The sequence below is a fragment of the Mesocricetus auratus genome, unplaced genomic scaffold (genome assembly GCF_017639785.1).
Source record: "Mesocricetus auratus isolate SY011 unplaced genomic scaffold, BCM_Maur_2.0 Super-Scaffold_100021, whole genome shotgun sequence".
Classification (NCBI taxonomy): domain Eukaryota; kingdom Metazoa; phylum Chordata; class Mammalia; order Rodentia; family Cricetidae; genus Mesocricetus; species Mesocricetus auratus.
Genome location: NW_024429202.1, coordinates 15582902 through 15603162, shown reverse-complemented (window position 1 = coordinate 15603162; position 20261 = coordinate 15582902). Strand labels below are relative to the sequence as shown.

Here is a 20261-nt window from a genome sequence, read left to right as displayed (position 1 = left end):
TAAACAAATATTCCACAGCATAAACAAATGTAAAACTCTTAAGATAATATTCTACAACAATACCCATACTTTAATTCTGCAGACTTTGTTTACTTAAAATAATTGCTCATTGAGGACTCAATGCAATCTAATAGGAAGAGACTATGTTTGCATTATAGAAACCACCAGGCATCTCTGTGTGGTACTGATTTATCCAACAGACAAGTCTCTTTCAGCCTCCAACCTGACTCTGGTTCAGGAGTTCAGCTCCATAAATGTATCAATCAATCAATCTACCTATCTATCATCAATCTACCTAGCATCTGTATCTATCTAACATCTATCTCCCAATTTATCTATCTCCTATCTATCCTAAAGCCTCATGTCCTGCAGCCTCCAGCAATGCTCATATCTCTCCCTCCTTTGTGGGATATGAATCCTAGGGAATGAATCATTCTGGGACAGTGTGATTTCCTCCAATCATCAGGAAATAGTAACTACTGAAATGATCATAGAAACGTGAAAATAGATGCAGAATGATGAAAACCAAGCAGCAAAAACATTTTCTAAGGAATTTTTATACATGGGTTGAATTGCTGCACGTCAGGCTACCGGTGATTTATCCATATTTTCACAGGCCAAAAAACGACTCAGTGTCAGAATTATCAGATAGACTGTTTTGTCTTTTGACCTGAATTCTGGCATAGCTTTAGAAAATGCATGACCACCTGATTTGTCCCATTCCTGCTTATTTTTCTCCTCAGAATGAGAAGCAGTTTCGCTAACATCCTTTCTTACAAAACCCTCAGATCTCATTAATGCTGGTGACTTATTGGGTTTACAAACCAAGCTATTGTCACTTGAGAATCCAGTCTACCCTGGAATTCTACCCTGGAATAAAACTGCCTTTGTGTCTGTGATTTCTTGGCTTACAGTGCTAACTTCAGAGTGAGAATTTTGTATCTGCCTTTATCTCTGCAGTCCGTTCACCATTGGAAAAAACTCTTTGATCACAAACTCAGTCGCCACCCACAGGCGGAGTAAAACTATCTGAGATTATCAGTTGTACTTTGCGATCAATCTTGAAAGGCAAACTATTAACCGGGTGCTTTGCGGGAGTTAGAATGACTTGACACTTTCCCTTCTAATTGCAAATGAAGCCCTCCTCCCCACCAGCCCTGAACGCTGTGGGTGTGGCTTCTCCCCGGGACTCCTCCCTCTCCTCCCAGAAGGAATCTAAGAAATAAATACTCTTGGGGTTCTTTCCTGCTGTGGAAGCAAAGAGGAGAATTTTCTAGCGAGGTAAGTGCTGGCAGAGTTATTTTTTCCTACAAGTTTGCATAAGCTGCCTTTTAGCTGCTAAGAAAATTACTTTAACTTAAAGTCCTTAGCACAGGAAGGAGTGTTGTATAGTCAAGGCGCTTTCTTGTGGGTGTGCCTAGAGCGCATGGCAGAAGTCCTTCACCCCGTTTGTTTGACAACATTTTTTCCAGAAATGTGAAAAAGGAACAATGCAGAAAATGAGGAAACTTGAGCTCAGTGGACCGAGAAAATTTATTGTCCTATTACATACAGGTCCTTAGATTTCTGTGACTTCCATACAAGCATTGGCTAGAGGTACAGCCTTGTCCTTGCACTGGAGCATCAGGAAGACTGCCAGAGGAACACAGAAAACTTCCAGCCTCTCTGAACACTGCGAAGTTACAGACCTTCAATTACCTCTCAGCAAGCATCAGGCATTGTCCTCTTGCTTTTTACTCCTCATTCAAGCAGTCCCTTCCTTTCCTTCTCATAGAGGGGAGAGGCCAGGGCAGTGCCTTCCATAATGCTTGAGCCTTTTTTTTTAATTAGAAGAAATTTAATTGATTTATTCTTTGATGATTTCATATGCGTGAATAACAAAGCCTGGCGGCACTCACCAATCCCACTTTCCCGTCTTTTTTGGTGTGGTGATCCACTGGGTATAAGCAGACTGTCCTGCGTGGGTGAGCCTGGCCTCTTGAGTCCCTCCTCAGCTAGGACAAGGGGGACACTTAGTTGTGGGCAGGTCGTGTGCTGGCAGTGTAGGTGCTGTGACTTCATGAGGGCCACAGCCTTGCTATGCTCTGAAGGCGGTTATGCATGGCTCTCAGTTATCTGGTTGTTTTTTTTGTTTTGTTTTGTTTTGTTTTGTTTTTCCTGCCTTGAAGGCTTTTTAGCATCGAAAATTTTCCCCCAGGCCTGGAGTTTTCTAAACCCAAGAGATGCTTTCAGTTTCATTTGGGGGCGGGGCTTAGCAAAGGCCTGAGCTCCTAGGATTTAGGAGACGTCAAATAAGCAGTTTTGAACCCCTGCTTGCTTAGTGACTTTCGAAATCAGGGAGCTGGGTAGCCGTTTTCTCCAAACCCTAACCTATACCTTAAAGTACCTCTCCCAGTCTCATTATGAGATAAGAAAGAGCTAGCATTTCACCCTAATCGCTGCCCGTTGAATGGGCCTTTTTTATTAGTCGTTTAAAATTTTTATGGTATTTGCATGTGAGGGGTGCCTGTGACTGTGGGTGGGAGCCCAGACAAAGGAGTCAGATCCCACCAGGCAGGAGTCAGAGGTGTTTTGTGGGATACCTGTCTCATTATGTGGGTTCTGGCATTCAAACTGGGGCCCTCTGCAAGAGCTACAAGAGCTCTGTTGAGCCATCTCTCTGGTTTACACAGCTGCAGTAGTAGGTAGCAGTGCTGCTAGCCTTTAACCCCAGCACAGAGGCAGGAGGATGCCTGAGACTTCCAGGCCAGCCTGCTCAACAAAACTATTTCCAGGACAGCCAGGGCTACATAGAGAAACACTGTTTCAAAAAAAAAAAAAACAAAAAAAACAAAACAACAACAAAAAAAGCCAGGAATTTAGAAAACAAGGGAGGATAATTTGATGGATTGGTGGGGATGTCTGCCGTAATCTGAAAATACAATCCTGTAGTCTGTATTCTCACCCTGAAATGTGTGTCTGCCTGGCAGAATCCAAATGTGGACTTCATGTTGTCTTCACATGAATGTCCAATGTTCAAGTGAGCTTTAAGGCCAGGCACAAAGGAGAAAGTGTTTTTTTCTCTGAAAAAAAAAATGAAATCAAAGCAAAACAATGGATTACAGCCTAGCTAGTCAGGCCGAATTGTTGCCTAGACTGTAGTCAGTTACTTACTCTAGGAATCCTGCATTTCTGTTTCTTCTGTTGTTAGACCACATTGGTGGAGTTGTCAGAACTTGATAGCGGCACCTTTATTTTATTTCGTTAGTATGTGTCTTACCTACAATGTGCGGAAGTGTGGGCACCCATGAGCCACCACACATCTGTGCTCAGGGCACTGCTTTGGGTAGCTGGGTCCTTCCACCACCGTGGGAGCTGAGGCTGGAATGCTGCTCTTCAGGCTTAGGCTTGCAGGCCAAGCAGGGTTACCATCTAAGCAGTGTCAGGGGCCTTCACTCTAGTCTCTTCCTCCCCCTTCCTCTCCCCCTCCCTCTGCTCACCAACTCCCCTGGGTTCTCTTTCTGTCACTTTGCCTTCCTCCTCCCTCGTCTTCCTGCTCCTTCAGTATTAAGGAGCCCAAAGATGAGCAGAATTTAAAGTCTCAAAAGGGCAATAAGATGGACATGTTTGGAATTTTGGAGTGGTGAAAGCAAGAAGACCTAGACTTAGGCAAATTTAAGGGCACTTCAAGCTCTTGTGAAATGCCCCATTCCCAATGCAGCAGAGAATCTGCAAGTTCCCTTTGTTTTTCTGAGTTTAATATTCCCAGGGTTCCCAACAAAAAGAAAAAATGCAACTTAAAAGACAAAACAAAACCAGAACAACCCACTATTTTTGCTCTGTAGGAAACAGCCACTATTATTTTAAAGATTTGTGTGTGTGTGTGTGTGTGTGTGTGTGTGTGTGTGTGTGTGTGTGAATATGTGTATGCATGAGCGGATAAGAGACCAGAAGAGTGTGTTGGATTTTCTAGCCCTGGAGTTATACGTAAGTGATTACTGCCTTGTATGGATGCGGAGAACTAAACTCTGGTCCTCTGGGAGAGTAGCAAGCACTCTCAGTTGACGAGCTGTCTGTCTGGAGACCACCGTTATTTGGATGATTGTGTTTAAACAGCTGAGTAGCAGGTATCGTAGTGAGAACATCACTGTGTTAGCATGACTCTAGCTTACATTGACTTGCTTTGCTCTGGTTTCAGTGTTCTTCCTGGCAAGGAAGCTCTGTAAGAAATGGCTCCCTCTTGAACTAGGGAGCCATGTGCTATTCTGGGCTGTAGAATAAATAATACAGACACTGACAGACTAAAAGGCTATGCTGACTTCCTGGCATCTCCCTAAGTGTGTGTGGGGCGCGGGGGGAGAGGATATTACTTTTGTAAGCTATGAAAACTGAATAATGAGACAAGCAAGAAGAAACTAGTGTGAATGGCAGAACCAGCTTTAAATCTAGTTTCTCAGATCCCTTGCGGCTCACTGTTTAAGGAGACATAAGGGGAAACTAGCAAAACGGAGCAGCCGCTTGCATTTGACCAAGCCGACTCAGCATTGCCTTGAAGTCACTGGCAGCAGAAGAGAAAATGTGACAATGGTCTTATGTACGAAAATTTCACTCTCAAGGAGATCTTGTGAAAAAAGAAATCATAATTATTTGGAGTTGCATAAGTCAACCGGAAATTCAAAGAACCATGGTGCCTGTGGGAGGAACATTGAAATACATGGAGAACACGACGCTTGTAACTACATGTGTGTGAGTGTGCCCATGTGTGTAAGTACTCCTGTGTGAGTGCAGGTGTCCACGGAGTTCGGAAGAGGTTGCTCGATCCCTGGGAACTGGAGTTACAAGCAGCTGTGGGCCAGCTGGTGTGGGCGCTGGGAACCAAACTCGGGTCTTCCTTATGGACATCAAGTGCTCTTACCTATGGCCCCATCTCTCAAGCCTTTGAAGCAGGTTTATTAGACTATGCAAGGGGCAAAGGTAATCTAAGCATGAGAGGCCTGACCTCTGAGAGGTGTGAAAAGTGCTCGGTGATGCTGACCCTGCAGGCAGGAGCCCACCTCCAGAAGGCCTATGCCTTGTTTGCATGCTGGCAGACATTCTTCCCAGCTCCGACAAGCTGAGGCGATGATGAGTCCTGAAGGGAAAACTACAGCCACTTCGGTTCATTGTCTGGACTAGATTTAAGCCTCTTTTTTTTTTTTTTGGTTTTTCTAGACAGAGTTTCTCTGTGTAGTTTTGGAGGCTGTCCTGGCACTGGCTCTGTAGACCAGGCTGGCCTCGAACTCACAGAGATCCGCCTGCCTCTTCCTCCCGAGTACTGGGATTAAAGGTGTGCACCACCAATGTCCCACTGATTTAAGCCTCTTTAGTGAAGGAACTAGATCAGGTGGGCATGGCACTACATAACAGCCATCATCGCTGCATGAGACATAACATATGCTCCATGGGGGTTTATGAGGAAAATCGCTTTGGACTTTTACAAAAAGACTAATAGATTACTTGTAAACTAGAAGTGTGAGTGTCAATGATCCAACAAAGCAACAATCTGAGATTGTGGTTTGCTTTCCTGTATGTACCTCATGCACAGCTTGCCCAAGCCTGATGCTGACCTCCCCTAGTCTTAGTCTGAGATGCTTTTCAATTCTTTATGCTGTTCTCTCTGGGGCAGCTAGGAACAGAGCCATGGTTTTCAACCTGAAGGGAAGTGGCAGAGAGGTGCTGCCCCAAGAGAACAGTGGATAAAGCCTGTAGGCATATTTGCTTGTCATAATTGAGCGTTGGGGAGGCTGCAACATAATACCATAGGTTGCTTCGTATGTATCCTCCAATGATTGACATAGACTCCCAGAACAAAAATTACCCATTCCAGAAAGTCACTAGTGAGGAGGCACTGTGGAAAAGAACAAGCTGTGACCCTCCCATGGCTGGTACCAGGAAGGTGTGTTTCTTTGTGGAACGCCCAGCCACAGGTACATTGCACAGGATCAAAGGAACTCAGAATGCTTACCTTTAACATACATGGCACATTCCAAGATTCCCTATGGCATTAAAACTTGAGTGCTACTTAGAACCAATGGGGTCTTTTTCAACTCACTAATAAATAATGATGTGGAGTTTACAAATCACATGTGTGGGGAAGGGTCAAACGAAGTGCATTTGAATGCCGGGTTTTCCACATCACGGGACCTGTAGAGACGCCTGTGTGTCTTCTAACAGTTGAATGAAGATTAGAATGAGAAACTTACTAGGCACTAAACACACCTGTGGTCATGATCCTTTCAATACAGAGTTACTGTAGCAACTGCTCTCTTCCTACATTGTGAAATAAAACTCAATGTAGGTGTGGGAAATCGAGTTGCAATAGAAAAAGTGGGGAGAATAGGGGTCTGGTTACAGCCAGAGTGAAGCTGAGCTACGACCTCCTGATCATAGCAACACAGGAGCCAAAGAGCTAGGGAAGAACTTTGTTCTGGCACCTTCCCCTTGCCAGTGCTGTCTCCAGTTTTCAACGTTTGCCAGGTGCCCAGCCCTCCTCTCCAATAGAATTAAGGCTGCTTTCCTTATATTCTCCAAGTGAAGGCGCGGGAGTGGCCGGGTGCAGTTTTAGGATGGTGGGACTTGGAGGGTGAGAAATTAGATCAAGAAGGTCTGACTGGGATTTCTAGCAGCCTTGATGAGAGCACATAGATAATTGTAGGTAGTGCTGTACTATTATATTATTAACCATGATCCCAGGTACATTTTGCTTCTGTACATTCATTCATCCATTTATTCATATTTAGTTACTCTGAGGAGCTACAACTATGGCTGGAAAGCCCTTATTTCATTATGATGAGGCCCGGGGTAGAATGGAGTCTGTCCGGTGGCTCTTGGCTGCAGCTGGGGTAGAGGTAAGTTTTGAGACGGTTCGTCTTCAGATGAATCTACAACTGACTGTGTCAACTGCCATCCTCACGTCAGTCAGGATGTGTTTCCTATTGTTTAACCTTGAAAGAACTGTGACCTGGAAGAATTGTGTGCTGGTATTAAGGCACACTTGTAATCCCAAAAGTCTAGGCTTGTGGGTTCCAAGTTCAATGAAGAGACAAAATATATTGTATCTGACATTTGGACTAGGTAAGAGGAAATTTGAGAGGACACTGCTCGGCACATCCTAAGGGCCCCAAGGAACAACCATATACTATTGTAGTGTTTATCTTTTTGTAGCAAAAGAATTAATATATAGCATTTTAGCAAATGAAAGAAAAGTGAAATACAACCCACACAACTGACAGGTGTCAGGAGTAGAAACCCACAGCCTGCTTGTTCAGGGTGGGGTGAGCGCATGAGAGGTTATTTTCTTGACCACCTAGTAAGTGCCAGGGCCTTTTAAGTTTCAAGGATACACAATGAGGAAGACAGTCAGCTCTGTCCTCAAGCATCCTACACATCTGTGGGAATAAAAAAAAGAGGTGTCCCATTATTGTTTGTGAGAGGGTCTTGTTTTATAGCTCTCACTCAGTTTGTAGCATGCTTTACCTGATGTTTAAGAGGCACAGACGCTTTACTGTATGACCCTGTTGAGTGCTGTCCTCTAGAGGCTACTTTGAGTAAAACACTTCTCGATCAGATGCCTGTAATCTGTGCAGGATTTCCTCTGATGGAAATCACAGATTCTGCCCTTGGATAGAAGCTGGGAAGAATGGTTAAGGAATAAGGCAGTGTCCTGTGAGGGAGATCTACAATGCTCTTCCAGACTCCTGACCCTGAGGATCGCACTTCACCCTTGTTCCTGGCATGAATGGGACTTTAGCTTTGATGCTTTCCAGTTTCAAAGGAAGCAGCCGGCAGATATAAACAGCGCCTTTCCACCTTGTGTTTTTTGTATGAGGAATCTGCTTTCCCAGCACGCAGACCATCTGGGTCCTGTGTGTCCCAAGAATGATTTATAACAGGCCCATCCCTCCCAGTGTTCCCAGCATAACCATTAAACCCACCAATCCCATCCAACCTTAGTGAGCTTCTTACTGCTCTTCCCCTATATACACTATGTGTTTCCTGAGGGAATATTTGGTTAACTGGTGACATTCACCACTTCACCGTCTCTGTCATCTAATGCAGTGTGACAGTGTGATCTGCAATCACACATCCCAGCGAGCAGCCAGAGATGAAAATATTCCTGTCCATCACTACTTAGAACTGAAATAAATCATCAGAGCCTCTGGAACTAGAACTAATATTTATTGTCGGTTGTGATGTGGGTCAAGCCCTGCACTGTGTATTTTGAAAACTCTCCACCCAGCTAGGTGTAGTGGAGTGTGCTTATGACCCCAGCTACTCAGGAGGCTGAAGTAGCCAGAGAATTGCTTGAGCCACATAGTGAGACTTTTTCACATTAAAAAAAATCAATAGATGAATACTAAACAATCTCCATATTGAAAATGAAGAAAAGAAGTGCTGTGAGATCTTAAACGCTTGTGCTCAAATCACACAGCTGCTTCTGAGTTAAGCCTAGATCATAAATCGTGAGCATCAAAATGCATAAATACTCGTAAGATCCCCCAGTTGAGACTCCTTCAGGTAACTGGGCTGTGTCACCTTGACAGCTAAAGGTAACTAGGACAGAGACTGTTGTTCTATGTCTTATCTTGTGCTGCAGCCCCAGTGATCCCACGTGGAGATGCAGACCCCTGCAATGTTACACTCATCATTAGGAGACCTTCTCAGACTTCCCCTATGAGACCCCCCCTCCCAGATGGTGAAGTTGCCATAGTCTTGGTGGGGAGCAGGGTGGAAGGGAAATGTATTGGCATTTTGGGCTGGATGGGGATGGAACAAGATGGAACAGGAGTGGGTCAGATATTCTGGCACTCGGGAGTCACAGAATACTCAGTGTTACACAGCTCAGGTGGAAAGGTATCCTGGAGCTCGGGAGCCAAGGACTACCACCGGTTGCAGTAAGCTTAGCTGCTTACAGCCTTGCCTCAGAGAAAGGTTTCCCCAGTGTATCAGCTCCTCTCTGATCTTCCAGCTGGGGATTTTCACCTAGTGTAGCAGTTTTGCTCGGCAGGAGGTTTCTTGGGCGAAGTTGCTACAGTTCAGCTCTGCTTCCGGAGAGCTGAGAGCTGAGAGCAGATAGGGGGAGAGGAGTGTAACAACTCTGCTCTGCCAAGGGAAGGTTTCCCAGGCAAGTGTTGCAGCCCTGATCGCTCTGCTCTGCTCTGCCCAGGGTCTCCTCTGCTCCATCGCCACTGCAAAAGATCTTCACCCAAAGCTCATTGAAGGGGTTTATTGGGAGGGAAGGATCCAGGAGAGTGGCTGCCCTCTGCCGGACAGCCCGGTAGCACGAACAGACACAAGCTGAACAGACACAGGGTTTATATAGGGCTTCCAGGGTGGGGATTGGTCAGATTTTAGTGCTGAGCTCAGATTGGCTAGAGCTTTGCTCAGGTATTGGTTAGTTTTTTGCACAGCATTAGGGTCAGATTTGGCTCTGTTTTCAGAGTCAAAGTGTGTTTCTTTCTCTGGTCCTTTTTAGCCTTTTGGCTCCAATTTTAGGGCTGACTCTGATTCCAGGGACAATGTGTGTTCCTTTGGCACTGGTTTCAGGGTCAGGGTACATTTCTTTAGTTCTGGTTGCAGGGCCAAAGTGTGTTTCTTTGGCTCTGCTCAGGGTGTGTTTCTTTGACTGGCCCCTTTTCCCTACAAAATGATCTTCAGGATGAGCAGCTACACAGCTGTGAGTTGTGCTCCCTTCTGGACAGGTCAGACACCAGCTCCAAACAGCTGTAAGCAGGTTGTTACTTAAACTGCCAAACCCCAGAGTGCTACCTCCCTTATACCATGTATGGAAGAGAATGTACTCAACTCAAGGGTCCTATAAAAGTAAAGAAAAACTAACAACTCCTTGTGGTTTCTGCCTTCTAGTATGAAGAGAAATTTTTGCAAACCAATGAGGACTTGGAGAAGTTAAGAAGTGGTAAGCCCAAGTTCCCAAAGACCCCAGACAGGGGTGTCTTCAAGATAGGTTAGATTCCAGGTCATATGGTGTGTTTACAGGAGTGTCCCAGGGATGGCAGAGAAGTGTGAGTAGGAAAACAAGAAGAAGGAGGGTTCTTTGGGAAGACTTGAGACTTAACTTTAAAAAGGGCTGCCTTCTAAGTATTTGCTAATGAAACATCCCCAGTGCCTGCCCCTCACTTTCCCCTTCTTCCACCACTTTTCCTGAAATACACAGAGCTCAGAGCCCCCCACACTCCTCACTTGCTGCATTAGGGTTGAGAAAAGGAGCAGGCCCAGCACTCACCTGAGTTCTTCAGTCTGATGACTCGACCAAGCGATTCCCTGATGGTCCTTAAGGATCTCCAGTGAGAAGGTCCTAAAGAATTGAAAGTTGTGACTGCATGTGAGGAGCTAAAGAAACAGGCATGGTTAGCAGTCATGGGTCCAGGCACTCTTGCCTTCCTGGGACCCACTGCCTGCTGCCATGATTAGAAGAGCACACAAGAACCCTACATAGAAATTGTTCTGTGGGGCTGGAGACACTGCTCAGTGGTTAAGAACGCCGTCTCTTCTAAAAGACCCAGGTTCAGATCCCAGGAACCATCCAGTGCCCTACTCTGACCTGTGAGGACACCAGGCACATAAGTGGTACACAGACATGCATGCAGGCAAAACACCCATGTACATTAAATAAATACAAATAAGTTTTTTTTAAAAAAAGCGATTGTTCTGTGGACCAACCTTGCTATAACTTGATCTCCTTGTTGCAGTCTCTCCCACTTTCCTATAATGGCTAAGAGCAGAAGTCAACATGAAGAAACAAAAGTTCCCTAGCATATGTCTGGATGGGTAACAAAGACAGAAGTGAATTAGCAAGCTACTGAGCAACACCAGGGAGGGGGTGGAGAACTATGGGACACTTCCTTAGAAACAGTAAGGTACCAGGCTATAATGTATTTCCTCTTGTACTTTTAGTCACTTGAGGGCTTTTTATTCTGCCAGCATATGCATAATCCACAGTTTTTTGTTTTAAAACTCTTTCTATTCTTTTTTCTTTTTCCAAAAGATGGAGTTTTGATGTTCCAGCAAGTGCCCATGGTGGAGGTGGACGGAATGAGGCTGGTGCAGACCAGAGCCATTCTCAACTATTTTTCCAGCAAATACAACCTCTATGGGAAGGACATGAAGGAGAGAGCCCTGTACAGTATATTTCTATTTCATTATGAGTGGATAGCATAAGAAGGTTTTAAGTCCTTCATTGAATGATCAGATCTCGGGCAAGGGATTATGGCCACCAGGAGACTTGCCTTGGTATTTATACTGGGTTGAAGATGGCAGAATCCTGTGGAGATGAGGGATGAATAACATTGGGGCAGATCTTGGTGACAGTAACAGTAACCAAGGATGTGATGGTAACAATAACCAAGGATGTTCTTAGATATAACACAGGAATAGAGACTTGAGAACTTTTGTCATCTTTGAATTCGGGGAAACAGTGGAATCATTGTTCCAGTGCTCAGGCTTTTCAGGAGCTGGATGCTCGTAGCATGAGCTGTAGACATGAAAGGCTGACACTGGAAGGATTTCATCTGCCAACTTTGAGTTTCCAGAGATGATCATGGTCAGGGCCAGGGAATTAAGCTACACGTGTGTTCCTTGTAGATTTCTCTAAGAAACCTGTAACACCAAAAGTAAAAGACCCAGAGACTGGTATAGTGGTTCAAGCTTCAAGCTGAAGATCAGAAAAGCAAAGCAGCCGGCCACTCGCTCTTACCTCTACCTCAGCTCAGACCAAAGGGGCGAGCCTCATACTGCTCCCAACTTCACTGCTCCTCAGATTCACTCAGACTGCTATGCTCTCCTCGACAGAGCTGGAGACTAATACTGAAACTTACCACTGAAGGCTCTGCTCCTGGCTTTTATATCTCTCTAGTTCTGGGGTTAAAGGTGTGAGCTCTGTTACTCTTTTAGACTGATTCAGTCCCGAGTAGCCCTGAGTGGTCTTGAATTCAGAAACATCCATCTGCCTTTGTCTCCTGAGTCCTGGGGTTAAAGGTATATGCCACTACTGTCTGATCTCTACAGCTTGAGACTGACTTTGCTTTCTGAATCCTCAGGCAAGCTTTAATAAATCATAAGTAATATATCACCACAGAAACCAACGTTAATAGTAAAAGTCGTAGCTAATATCTGGCATATACCAGGAGGAAGGGGCAGGAGGTGTGGTTAGTACCCTCTGATGTTCTGTTCTCTAAGTTTTTCGTGCTGAGTATGTCAGGCAAGACACATTGGACAATTGTGGTGTGTTTGTCTTTCAGGATTGATATGTATTCGGAAGGTTTGGCAGATTTGAATGAGTTGTTTATTGTCTACCCATATGACCCACCTGGGGTCAAAGAAGCAAAAATTGCCCAGATGAAAGAGAAAGCGAAAAACCGTTACTTTCCTGCCTTTGAAAAGGTTTGTAGAAGCTGCTTGGACTTGAGGATCAATAATGCAGGTGGGGACGTGGTGCCATATACCTGTCATTCCAGTACCCTGAAGGCTGGGACAGGAGGACAAATTCTATGCACTGGGAGTTGTGCAACCGTTGTTAATTTGTAACAATTCTGGAGACTGGAGAGGAGATCAAAGTACTGGCAGATGCAGTTACTAACCCGAAGGTCAGATTCATATTTCATGGGTAGCCAACTTCTAGAAGTGTCCTCACAGAGTCAATGGGTTAAGGAACCCTCCACATGCTTTTTGTAAGGGCACTGGCGCCATTCTTCAGGCTCTCCTGCCCATTTACTAATTTGAACCCAGGGTCCCAGTCTACTAACAGATGATGCTGAGAGGGTCTCAACAGGAAGAAGCAGGAGTCCCAGCCTGGCCCTGTGTGTCCAGCATGTGTTCCCTTGAATTCTCCAGGTATTAAAGAGCCATGGACAGGACTTCCTTGTTGGCAACAAGCTAAGCAAGGCTGACATTCACCTGGTTGAGATGATCTACAACATGGAAGAGCTGGACGCCAACATTATAGCCAACTTCCCTCTGCTTCAGGTGAGCTGTCTCACACCTCCCATCAGGAGTCTCAAGTTTAGGTAGTTTTGATCTCCAGCCTTCTTCAGGCCTGCACTCTTATCCCTCGGCCTCCAAAATGAACTTCTAGACATTTGTTCTAAGGCTTAAAGATAAACTTGTCTCTAAGAAACCCAGTTGGGTGTTACCCCAAAGGACCCAGCACCTCTGCCCCATCCTCTTCTCCCGCCAGCGTCTCTTTTCTTGCTCTCTTGGATGCTCAGCATCCTAGGTGAAACTTTGTCTTTGCAGAGTCCATCAGGGCTGGTCTCTGGCCATCTGATCTCCTACCCTCAGCTTTCACCCCACTGTCAAACATTGATTTCCCTCCTGTGTAGAGAAACACACATACACACACACACACACACACACTCTTCCATCAAAAACTGTCTTTACCTCAGCGTAAAAGTTGATTATGGTTGACATTTGATTGGCTCTAATATTCATATTCTCTTTTTCTTTCCAAAGAAATGGGTTCCATTAGGATTATCCCTACCGCCCAGTTCATCTTCTCTCCTGCCTCTGACTAGACCCCTTCCCCTCCTGAAACAGTCTCACTTTTTGCTTTCATTAATATATATTCCACTACTGATTTGTCCTCCCCTTCCTTTTAAGCCTACCCCCATAATACCTTTTCGACATTCATGTCACATATATATACACTTATATATATACACATTTAAATCTAGCTTCCATATGTGAGTGAAACATGTTATTTTGTCTCCTTCAGTCTAGTTTATTTTGCTTAACATAATGAGTTCCATTCATTCTCCTACAAGTGTCATAATTTCATCCGTTATGATTGAATAAAATTCCACTAGTGCTGTACCAGGTTGTTATAGTACATTTATTGATTTGTATGTGTTGAAGCAACTTTGCATCTCTAGAAAGAAATGGAGTGTATGATCTTAACATGTCTTCAAATTAGATTTGAAATTGACATTTAAAAAACACAACGAAAGAGCATTTCTTTTTTTTTTTCACTAAGACTTTCCTAGAGGACATAACTCTAACTTTCTCACCACTCCCACCCCGCACCCCACCCTGCACCCCACCCCACACCCCACCCTGCACCCCACCCCCCACAAAGAGTTAGTGTACTTGAATGCTATGAAGCAGATATGAGCAGCTTCAGTGACTGGAATCTTGAGTGACAAAAAACCACTTTCTATTTAAATTATAAAATAAGTATTAAAATGAAGGAAGGAAGGAAGGAAGGAAGGAAGGAAGGAAGGAAGGAAGGAAGGAAGGGCAAGCAAATGGACAATGGTGGTTTCAGATTAAAAAGATAATTTACATTTCATGTAATACATCCGATCTTAGATAGACCAACAAAATAGAAACAGGATAGCTATCATATACAATATTCACCACAGCATGCTGAATGCATCTATTCCAACCCCTTGTCCAACTCTTAACTCTTCCAACTCAACCTGTTGGGCCTGCCAATGGAGGAGAATCTAGATATTCTCTTTGATTCAGTCTTTGTTATGAAACTGGAATGTCTGCCCATAGGTTCAACACACAAGGCAGTTGTGATCTGCCAGAATGACTGACTGCTATCATATGTGTGGAGGGACTGTTGGGATTCATTCATTCAGATATTCTTCATTCATTTACAAACACCTCCCATGCACTGTGGTCAATATAAGTCCTGCACTCTGGCCTCTTGGCAAGCTGTACCAGCAAATGGTGTGAGGCATCCCACCAAATGCCTTGTGTTGTAGCTGTCATCAACTTTTACTGACAAGTTTTATGTCTGTGTTTATTAAGAAACTGTACTACAGGAGTTTTGGGTAGTTTCATTCATTTGCTTGTTTGGTTTTTGGTGTTGTCCATAGTCTGGCTTTGATGCAGGTATAGCAGTCTAAATGACAGTGTCTCCCATTGGCTCAGATACCTGAACAATGTATTCCCAGTTGGTGACATTATTTGAGGGGAGGTTTAAGAAGTGTGACCTTACTGGAGGAAGTGTGTCACGAGGAAGGGGCCTGTGGGCTTCTGTAGTCCCATCCTACACCTACTTTGCTCTCTTCCTTCTTGGGGTTGAAGATGTGGGCTCGCAGCTTCCTGCTTCTGCCAGCAAACCTGCCATCTTGTGCATGCGTCCATCCACAATAGGCTCCTGTGGTTCTGGAACCATGAGCCAAACAATGTTTCTTGAATGTTTCTGAAAAGCATTAGTGTTAGGTCATCTATAAAGTCTTGCTGGAATTCATCAGTGGTATGCATACAGTCCTGGAATTGCTTTGTTCTTAATGATCATTACAATTTTATTAGAATCCTTGGTATTATCCCTGTTTTCATCTCTAATGCTGTTGATTTGAAACTTCTCTTTATCTTTTGGTTCTATTTGTTAGAAGTTTTCACTTATGTTCATTTTTTAAATCAACTCTGTACTTGATAAAGTTTATGAGTATTGATTATTTATTTGGTTGTTCTGAGATGGGATTTCAAATACCTAAGAGTAGCCTCTAACCTACTATGTAGCTAGAGATAACCCTTCAATTTCATACCTTCCTACCACCACCTTCCAAGTGCTGGGATTGCAGGTATGTGCTGGTGTACTTCCTTTATTCAGTTTTAGGGATTGAATCATCAAACTTTGTACAGGCTAAACAAGCACAGCCAACTGACCTAAATTCCCAGCCTATGTATTTATTATTCTCTTAATTTGTATTTAATTCACTTATGCACTGATATTTCTTGCCTCCTACTGCTTTTGAGCTTAGCTTGCCCTAGTTTTTCTAAGACCTTAAGGTGCATCATTAGGTAGTTTATTTGAGAGCTCTCTGACTTGTTAATGGATGCACTGGTAGCAGTAACTCTCCTCCTAAAACTACCTTGGCTCTATCACAAATGTTCTGTTAAGTTGTGTTTTCATTCGGCTTTGATCTAGAAGATTTCCAGTTTCCTCCATGTTATCTTTGGTGAAACTCTTCCAACCCCAAGTATTTGTTTACTTCCTTTAATTTCTCCTGGGACATTATCATATCAGATGACACAATAAACTATTTGGTTTTTTATTTGCTAATATTTACTCAGTATTTCCTATCGTCCGTTCTCATACTCCTCTGAGTTGATGTATGACACCCTGGTTTTGTTCCTTGCATTCTACCAGAGTCATGAACCTCAAAGGGTAAGATGCAAGGAAGATAATAAGGATGACTGAACTCAGTACAACCTTGACAAATCTTCATGCAAGGTGCCAGTGAGCTGTTGTCTGTCTCTTAGTCTTATTTCCCTTGCCCTTGCCTATCTGTAGCTGTGACACTCAAACTGGTGGAGGAACTCAGATTTCCTAGGCTGTGCGACAAGCTGCCTTTCTCCTTGGGCTCCCCCATAAGGCTATGGATTTTTTTTAACCACAGGCTCTGAAAACCCGAATCAGTGACATGCCCAACATAAAGAAGTTTCTGCAGCCTGGCAGCCGGAGGCAGCCTCCTGTTGATGAGAAAACTGTACTAAAAGCAAGGAAGATTTTCAAGTTCTAATGAAGTGACATAGATCCTGAAGACTGTGAGACAGTGAGCCTTCTCACTTATGTGTATTAATGAAATATGGGCTCCCATATTGACACAATTTAATGGAAACTCTCTTATTAGGATATGCTGGTGGATTGGTTTTCTGATATCCTGGCTTAACCATTTCCTGTAGTAAAAATGAAAATTTTAATAAAAAATGAAGATTATGTGGTTTGTTTTATAGTCACAGCATCTTTCATATCATCTATCAAAGAGTCAAATTTAGAAATTTCACCTGATGTTCTTAGGTTTGCACAGTCATGGCTGTAATTCTGGAGTAATATCCCAAGTGACAATTATCATTATTATTATTATTAACTTATTTTTATTTTATTTTACTTAATTTATTCATTTTTAAGGCAGTATCTCACTTTGTAATCTTTGCAGTACTGGAACTCTCCATGGAGACCAGGCTGGCCTCAAATTCACAGAGAACTGCCCATGTCCATGTAGGTTTGTCTTCCCTGTGTTAATTGTGGAAGCACAGACCACCATGGTGGCACCGTTCCCTGGGTTTGGGCTGTAGGGTGTGTTTAAGAGCGGAGACGATGGGCTGGGTGGTAAACATAGGTGGGATCCTGCTCTGTCTGCTCTTGACAGTGGACATGGGCAGCTGCTTCACGCTCTCGTGTGAGGACATCCTCACTGTGATGAACTATAACCTGCAATTGTGAACCAAACAAACTGCTTCTCAATTAAAGTTGCTTTTCTCATGGCATGTTGTCACAGCCACAGTCAACAGAACTAAAATATGATCTTATAAGAAAAGTTTTACAACAGGGCATCACCTTCCTGTCTGCTGTTAGTCTCCACATGCTGGCTTTATGCATCTGACTCATAAAAATATAACAGGACATTCCTTCAAAAATCCATTCCCCTATAGTTTGCTAAAACAGTCTACCTGAATTTTTTTATTTATGTTTTTTTAATTTAAATTAGAAACATGCATGCTCCCCCTTCTCCCTCCACCAGCCCCACCCCCACCCCCCACCCCCAGCCCAATCCCCACATTATTCCCCAGGGAGGGTGAGGCCCTCCTTGGGAGGATCTCCAGAGTCTGTCATTTCATCCAGGGCAGGACCTAGGCCCTTCCCCATGTGTCCAGGCTGAGAGAGCATCCCTCCATGTGGAATGTGCTCCCAAAATTCATTTGTATGCAATGGTGAATACTAGTCTACTACCCAAGGCCCAAGAGATTTCTGAGGCCTCCTCACTGACACTACATTCATGGAGTCTGGATCATTCCCCTGTTGGCCTCTTAGTCATCAGTCTGGTGTTCAAGAACTCCCCCTTGTCCAGTCAGCTGTCTTTGTCCTACCTGAAATTTTGAAAAGGAATAATTAAACCAGTTGCTTTGTGGAAATATCTGGCATCCCTCTTCTAATGTGGTATAGAAATTTGTGAACCCCTGAAATCTGTGGGAGTGGCTTTTCCCTGATTGGGCTCTGGCTCCTTTGGTAGGGAGGAGTTATTCAAATGAGCCAATGTTTTATAAAAAAACAACCTGAACATCCTAGTCAACCGTAATATAAGAAGACAGCCTTTTACAAGTTCTCTCAGTCTCTACCCCACTTCCTGACATCCCAAAGAAGATTAAAAATGCATAATTTAGACATTTTTAATAGTTTGAGTTTAAAAGAGGTCCCTGACACAGGTGAATTCTGTTGCTCCCAGAAGTCGTATGTTACTATAATTCCCAATGCCAAAGGTAGAATATTTCCCTAGGAGTTCTTGGTCAGGGAGATCAATAGGCCTCCAAAGCAATGAACCCTATTGCCACTGCTTTTTGGTAGCCTACCAGTACTAGATGCTAAGATGCTATTTCTGAAGATACCTCATGCGTTGGCCACTGGACATAGGGGAGTTAAGGTGAAAGGTACCTAGAGGCTTCCTCCTTTCTGGCTAGCTTTCACAGCACAGACCAGTGCTAGGTAGACTAAAGCCAGACAAAAGGTATCAAAGACTTTACCCAGCTGTGTACTTGCTTGCTACACAACCCATCCCATATGCCAGGAAAGTTGTGCCACTGGTCAGCAGTGGCCTGACTATTACAGGGGCAACCAACTGCATTTGAAGCCCACTCTAAAGGAGACAGTTCATGTCTGGCTCCTGTAAAACATGGACTGTGAAAGTTGTAGGTGTAAGTGACGCAAGCTACTACTGTTTTGGTAAATGAATTTGTAGTTATCAATCATTTTCTCAATATTTGCTTGTGCCTTAGATGAGTACATCTTGGACTCGGTCAGAGATGCTTCATTTTGTAGCACACATCGATCATTGTGGAGACTCAGTTCATTTTTCCAATATCTATGCCTTAGTGTTTCCATGTCTACTGACTGTGAAGAGCCCAGTTTTTATTGAGTCTGTGTAAACTGAAAGTGGTCTCTGAGATATTACAGATCTAATATCACCTACTATGCAATGTTTCTATTTAGTCATTCTCAAGAAGAAGGCTATACATCTGGGTGACCTCTTATGCATTGAGCACTGCTGGTCTAAGCTTTAGATAACCAGTGGGACTGTAATACAGCTGTGTGCAACATACCGTACTTACCCTGGAAAACCTACCCTCTGAGACCTCACAACCCACTGGGGACATAAAAGAGCGTAAAACAGATCTAATACTGAGCTTGGGTCCTGGGGAAGCAGGGCACTCCCATTTGCTGAGACATTGTTAGGTATCATGTCTATTAACCTCTAGAGACCTTCAGAAAACAAATATCTCTCTTTATTTTCAAGAAAGAATATATAGATCTGAGTTTTATTAACTTTGTTAGATTTGCACAGCTCCTCATACTAAAAGTTGGGGGTTATCTATAAAATCTGCCTTCACTCTGGCAAGAAACAAGGTACCTTCAAAACCAGAATGCCTTGAACTTCCAGATAGAATTGATATAGGTCACACTGATTTCAAAACAAGCCCGTTGTCTTATACAGATAAATGCATGCCCTCGATTCAAACATATTTTTTTTGGTTGTTAAAGTAAGCCCAAAGATGAAGTTTACTAGTCTTCTATTCTCATAAAAAACAAATGCTGCTCCTGGAATAGAGACTGCAATGCACAGGGTGTGGTGGTAACACACCTTTAATCTTAGCATTGCAGAGGCAGAAGTAAGTGGATATCTGTAAGCTCAAGGTCGGCCTGTCCTGTATAGTGATTTCTGAGCCAGTCAGGGCTACATAGTGAGATCCTGTCTCAAAAAAAATTAAATTTGAAGCAACAATAATAAAAAGGAGCATGTGAATAAAGATGAATGTGACATCTTTAGCCCCCACAGGGTCTCTGAGTTGTTTGTCAGCTGACAGCCACAGGTGCATTTTGTTTTCTAGTCCTGGCTTACTGCCCCCGCATTGCCCCACTGACATCAACATCTGGCAGGAGGAAAACACGATCTCTTCCACCTGGGGTTTTTCTACTGTGTTGTAAGACTATATATAAGATTGCTCCCTCCTACAAGAGAGAAACCTCTTAGCACTTGCAAAATAAAGACACTTCTTAGTACAAACAGCTGGACATCTGGTCTTTTCCTGATACCTCGGAGTTGCGTGTGGTGCGGGTGCTATAGTTTTCAGAGAACTAGGAAGAGAGGAGAAGCTGACCTGAAGCCAGGGCCAAGCAGGTGTCCAACACTCACTGTGTATATGGGTGAGAAGGTTCTATCTGAGCCTTGAGCACTCCTCAGTAAATGGAATCCAAGTGCCTGTTCTTAGGGTGGTGA

At 43.8% G+C, this 20261-nt stretch overlaps 1 protein-coding gene across 1 annotated transcript; it reads left to right on the top strand.

Annotated features, from left to right (window-relative positions):
* Positions 1-1128: 1128 nt before the first annotated feature.
* Positions 1129-16708, top strand: LOC101822455 (glutathione S-transferase A6). The gene is made up of 7 exons (XM_040729210.1): positions 1129-1281; positions 6759-6866; positions 9883-9934; positions 11024-11156; positions 12276-12417; positions 12868-12999; positions 16389-16708. Exons 2-7 carry the CDS (start codon positions 6780-6782, stop codon positions 16509-16511), a joined length of 669 nt encoding a protein of 222 aa, XP_040585144.1. The 5' UTR covers positions 1129-1281; positions 6759-6779; the 3' UTR covers positions 16512-16708.
* The last annotated feature ends 3553 nt before the right edge of the window (positions 16709-20261 follow it).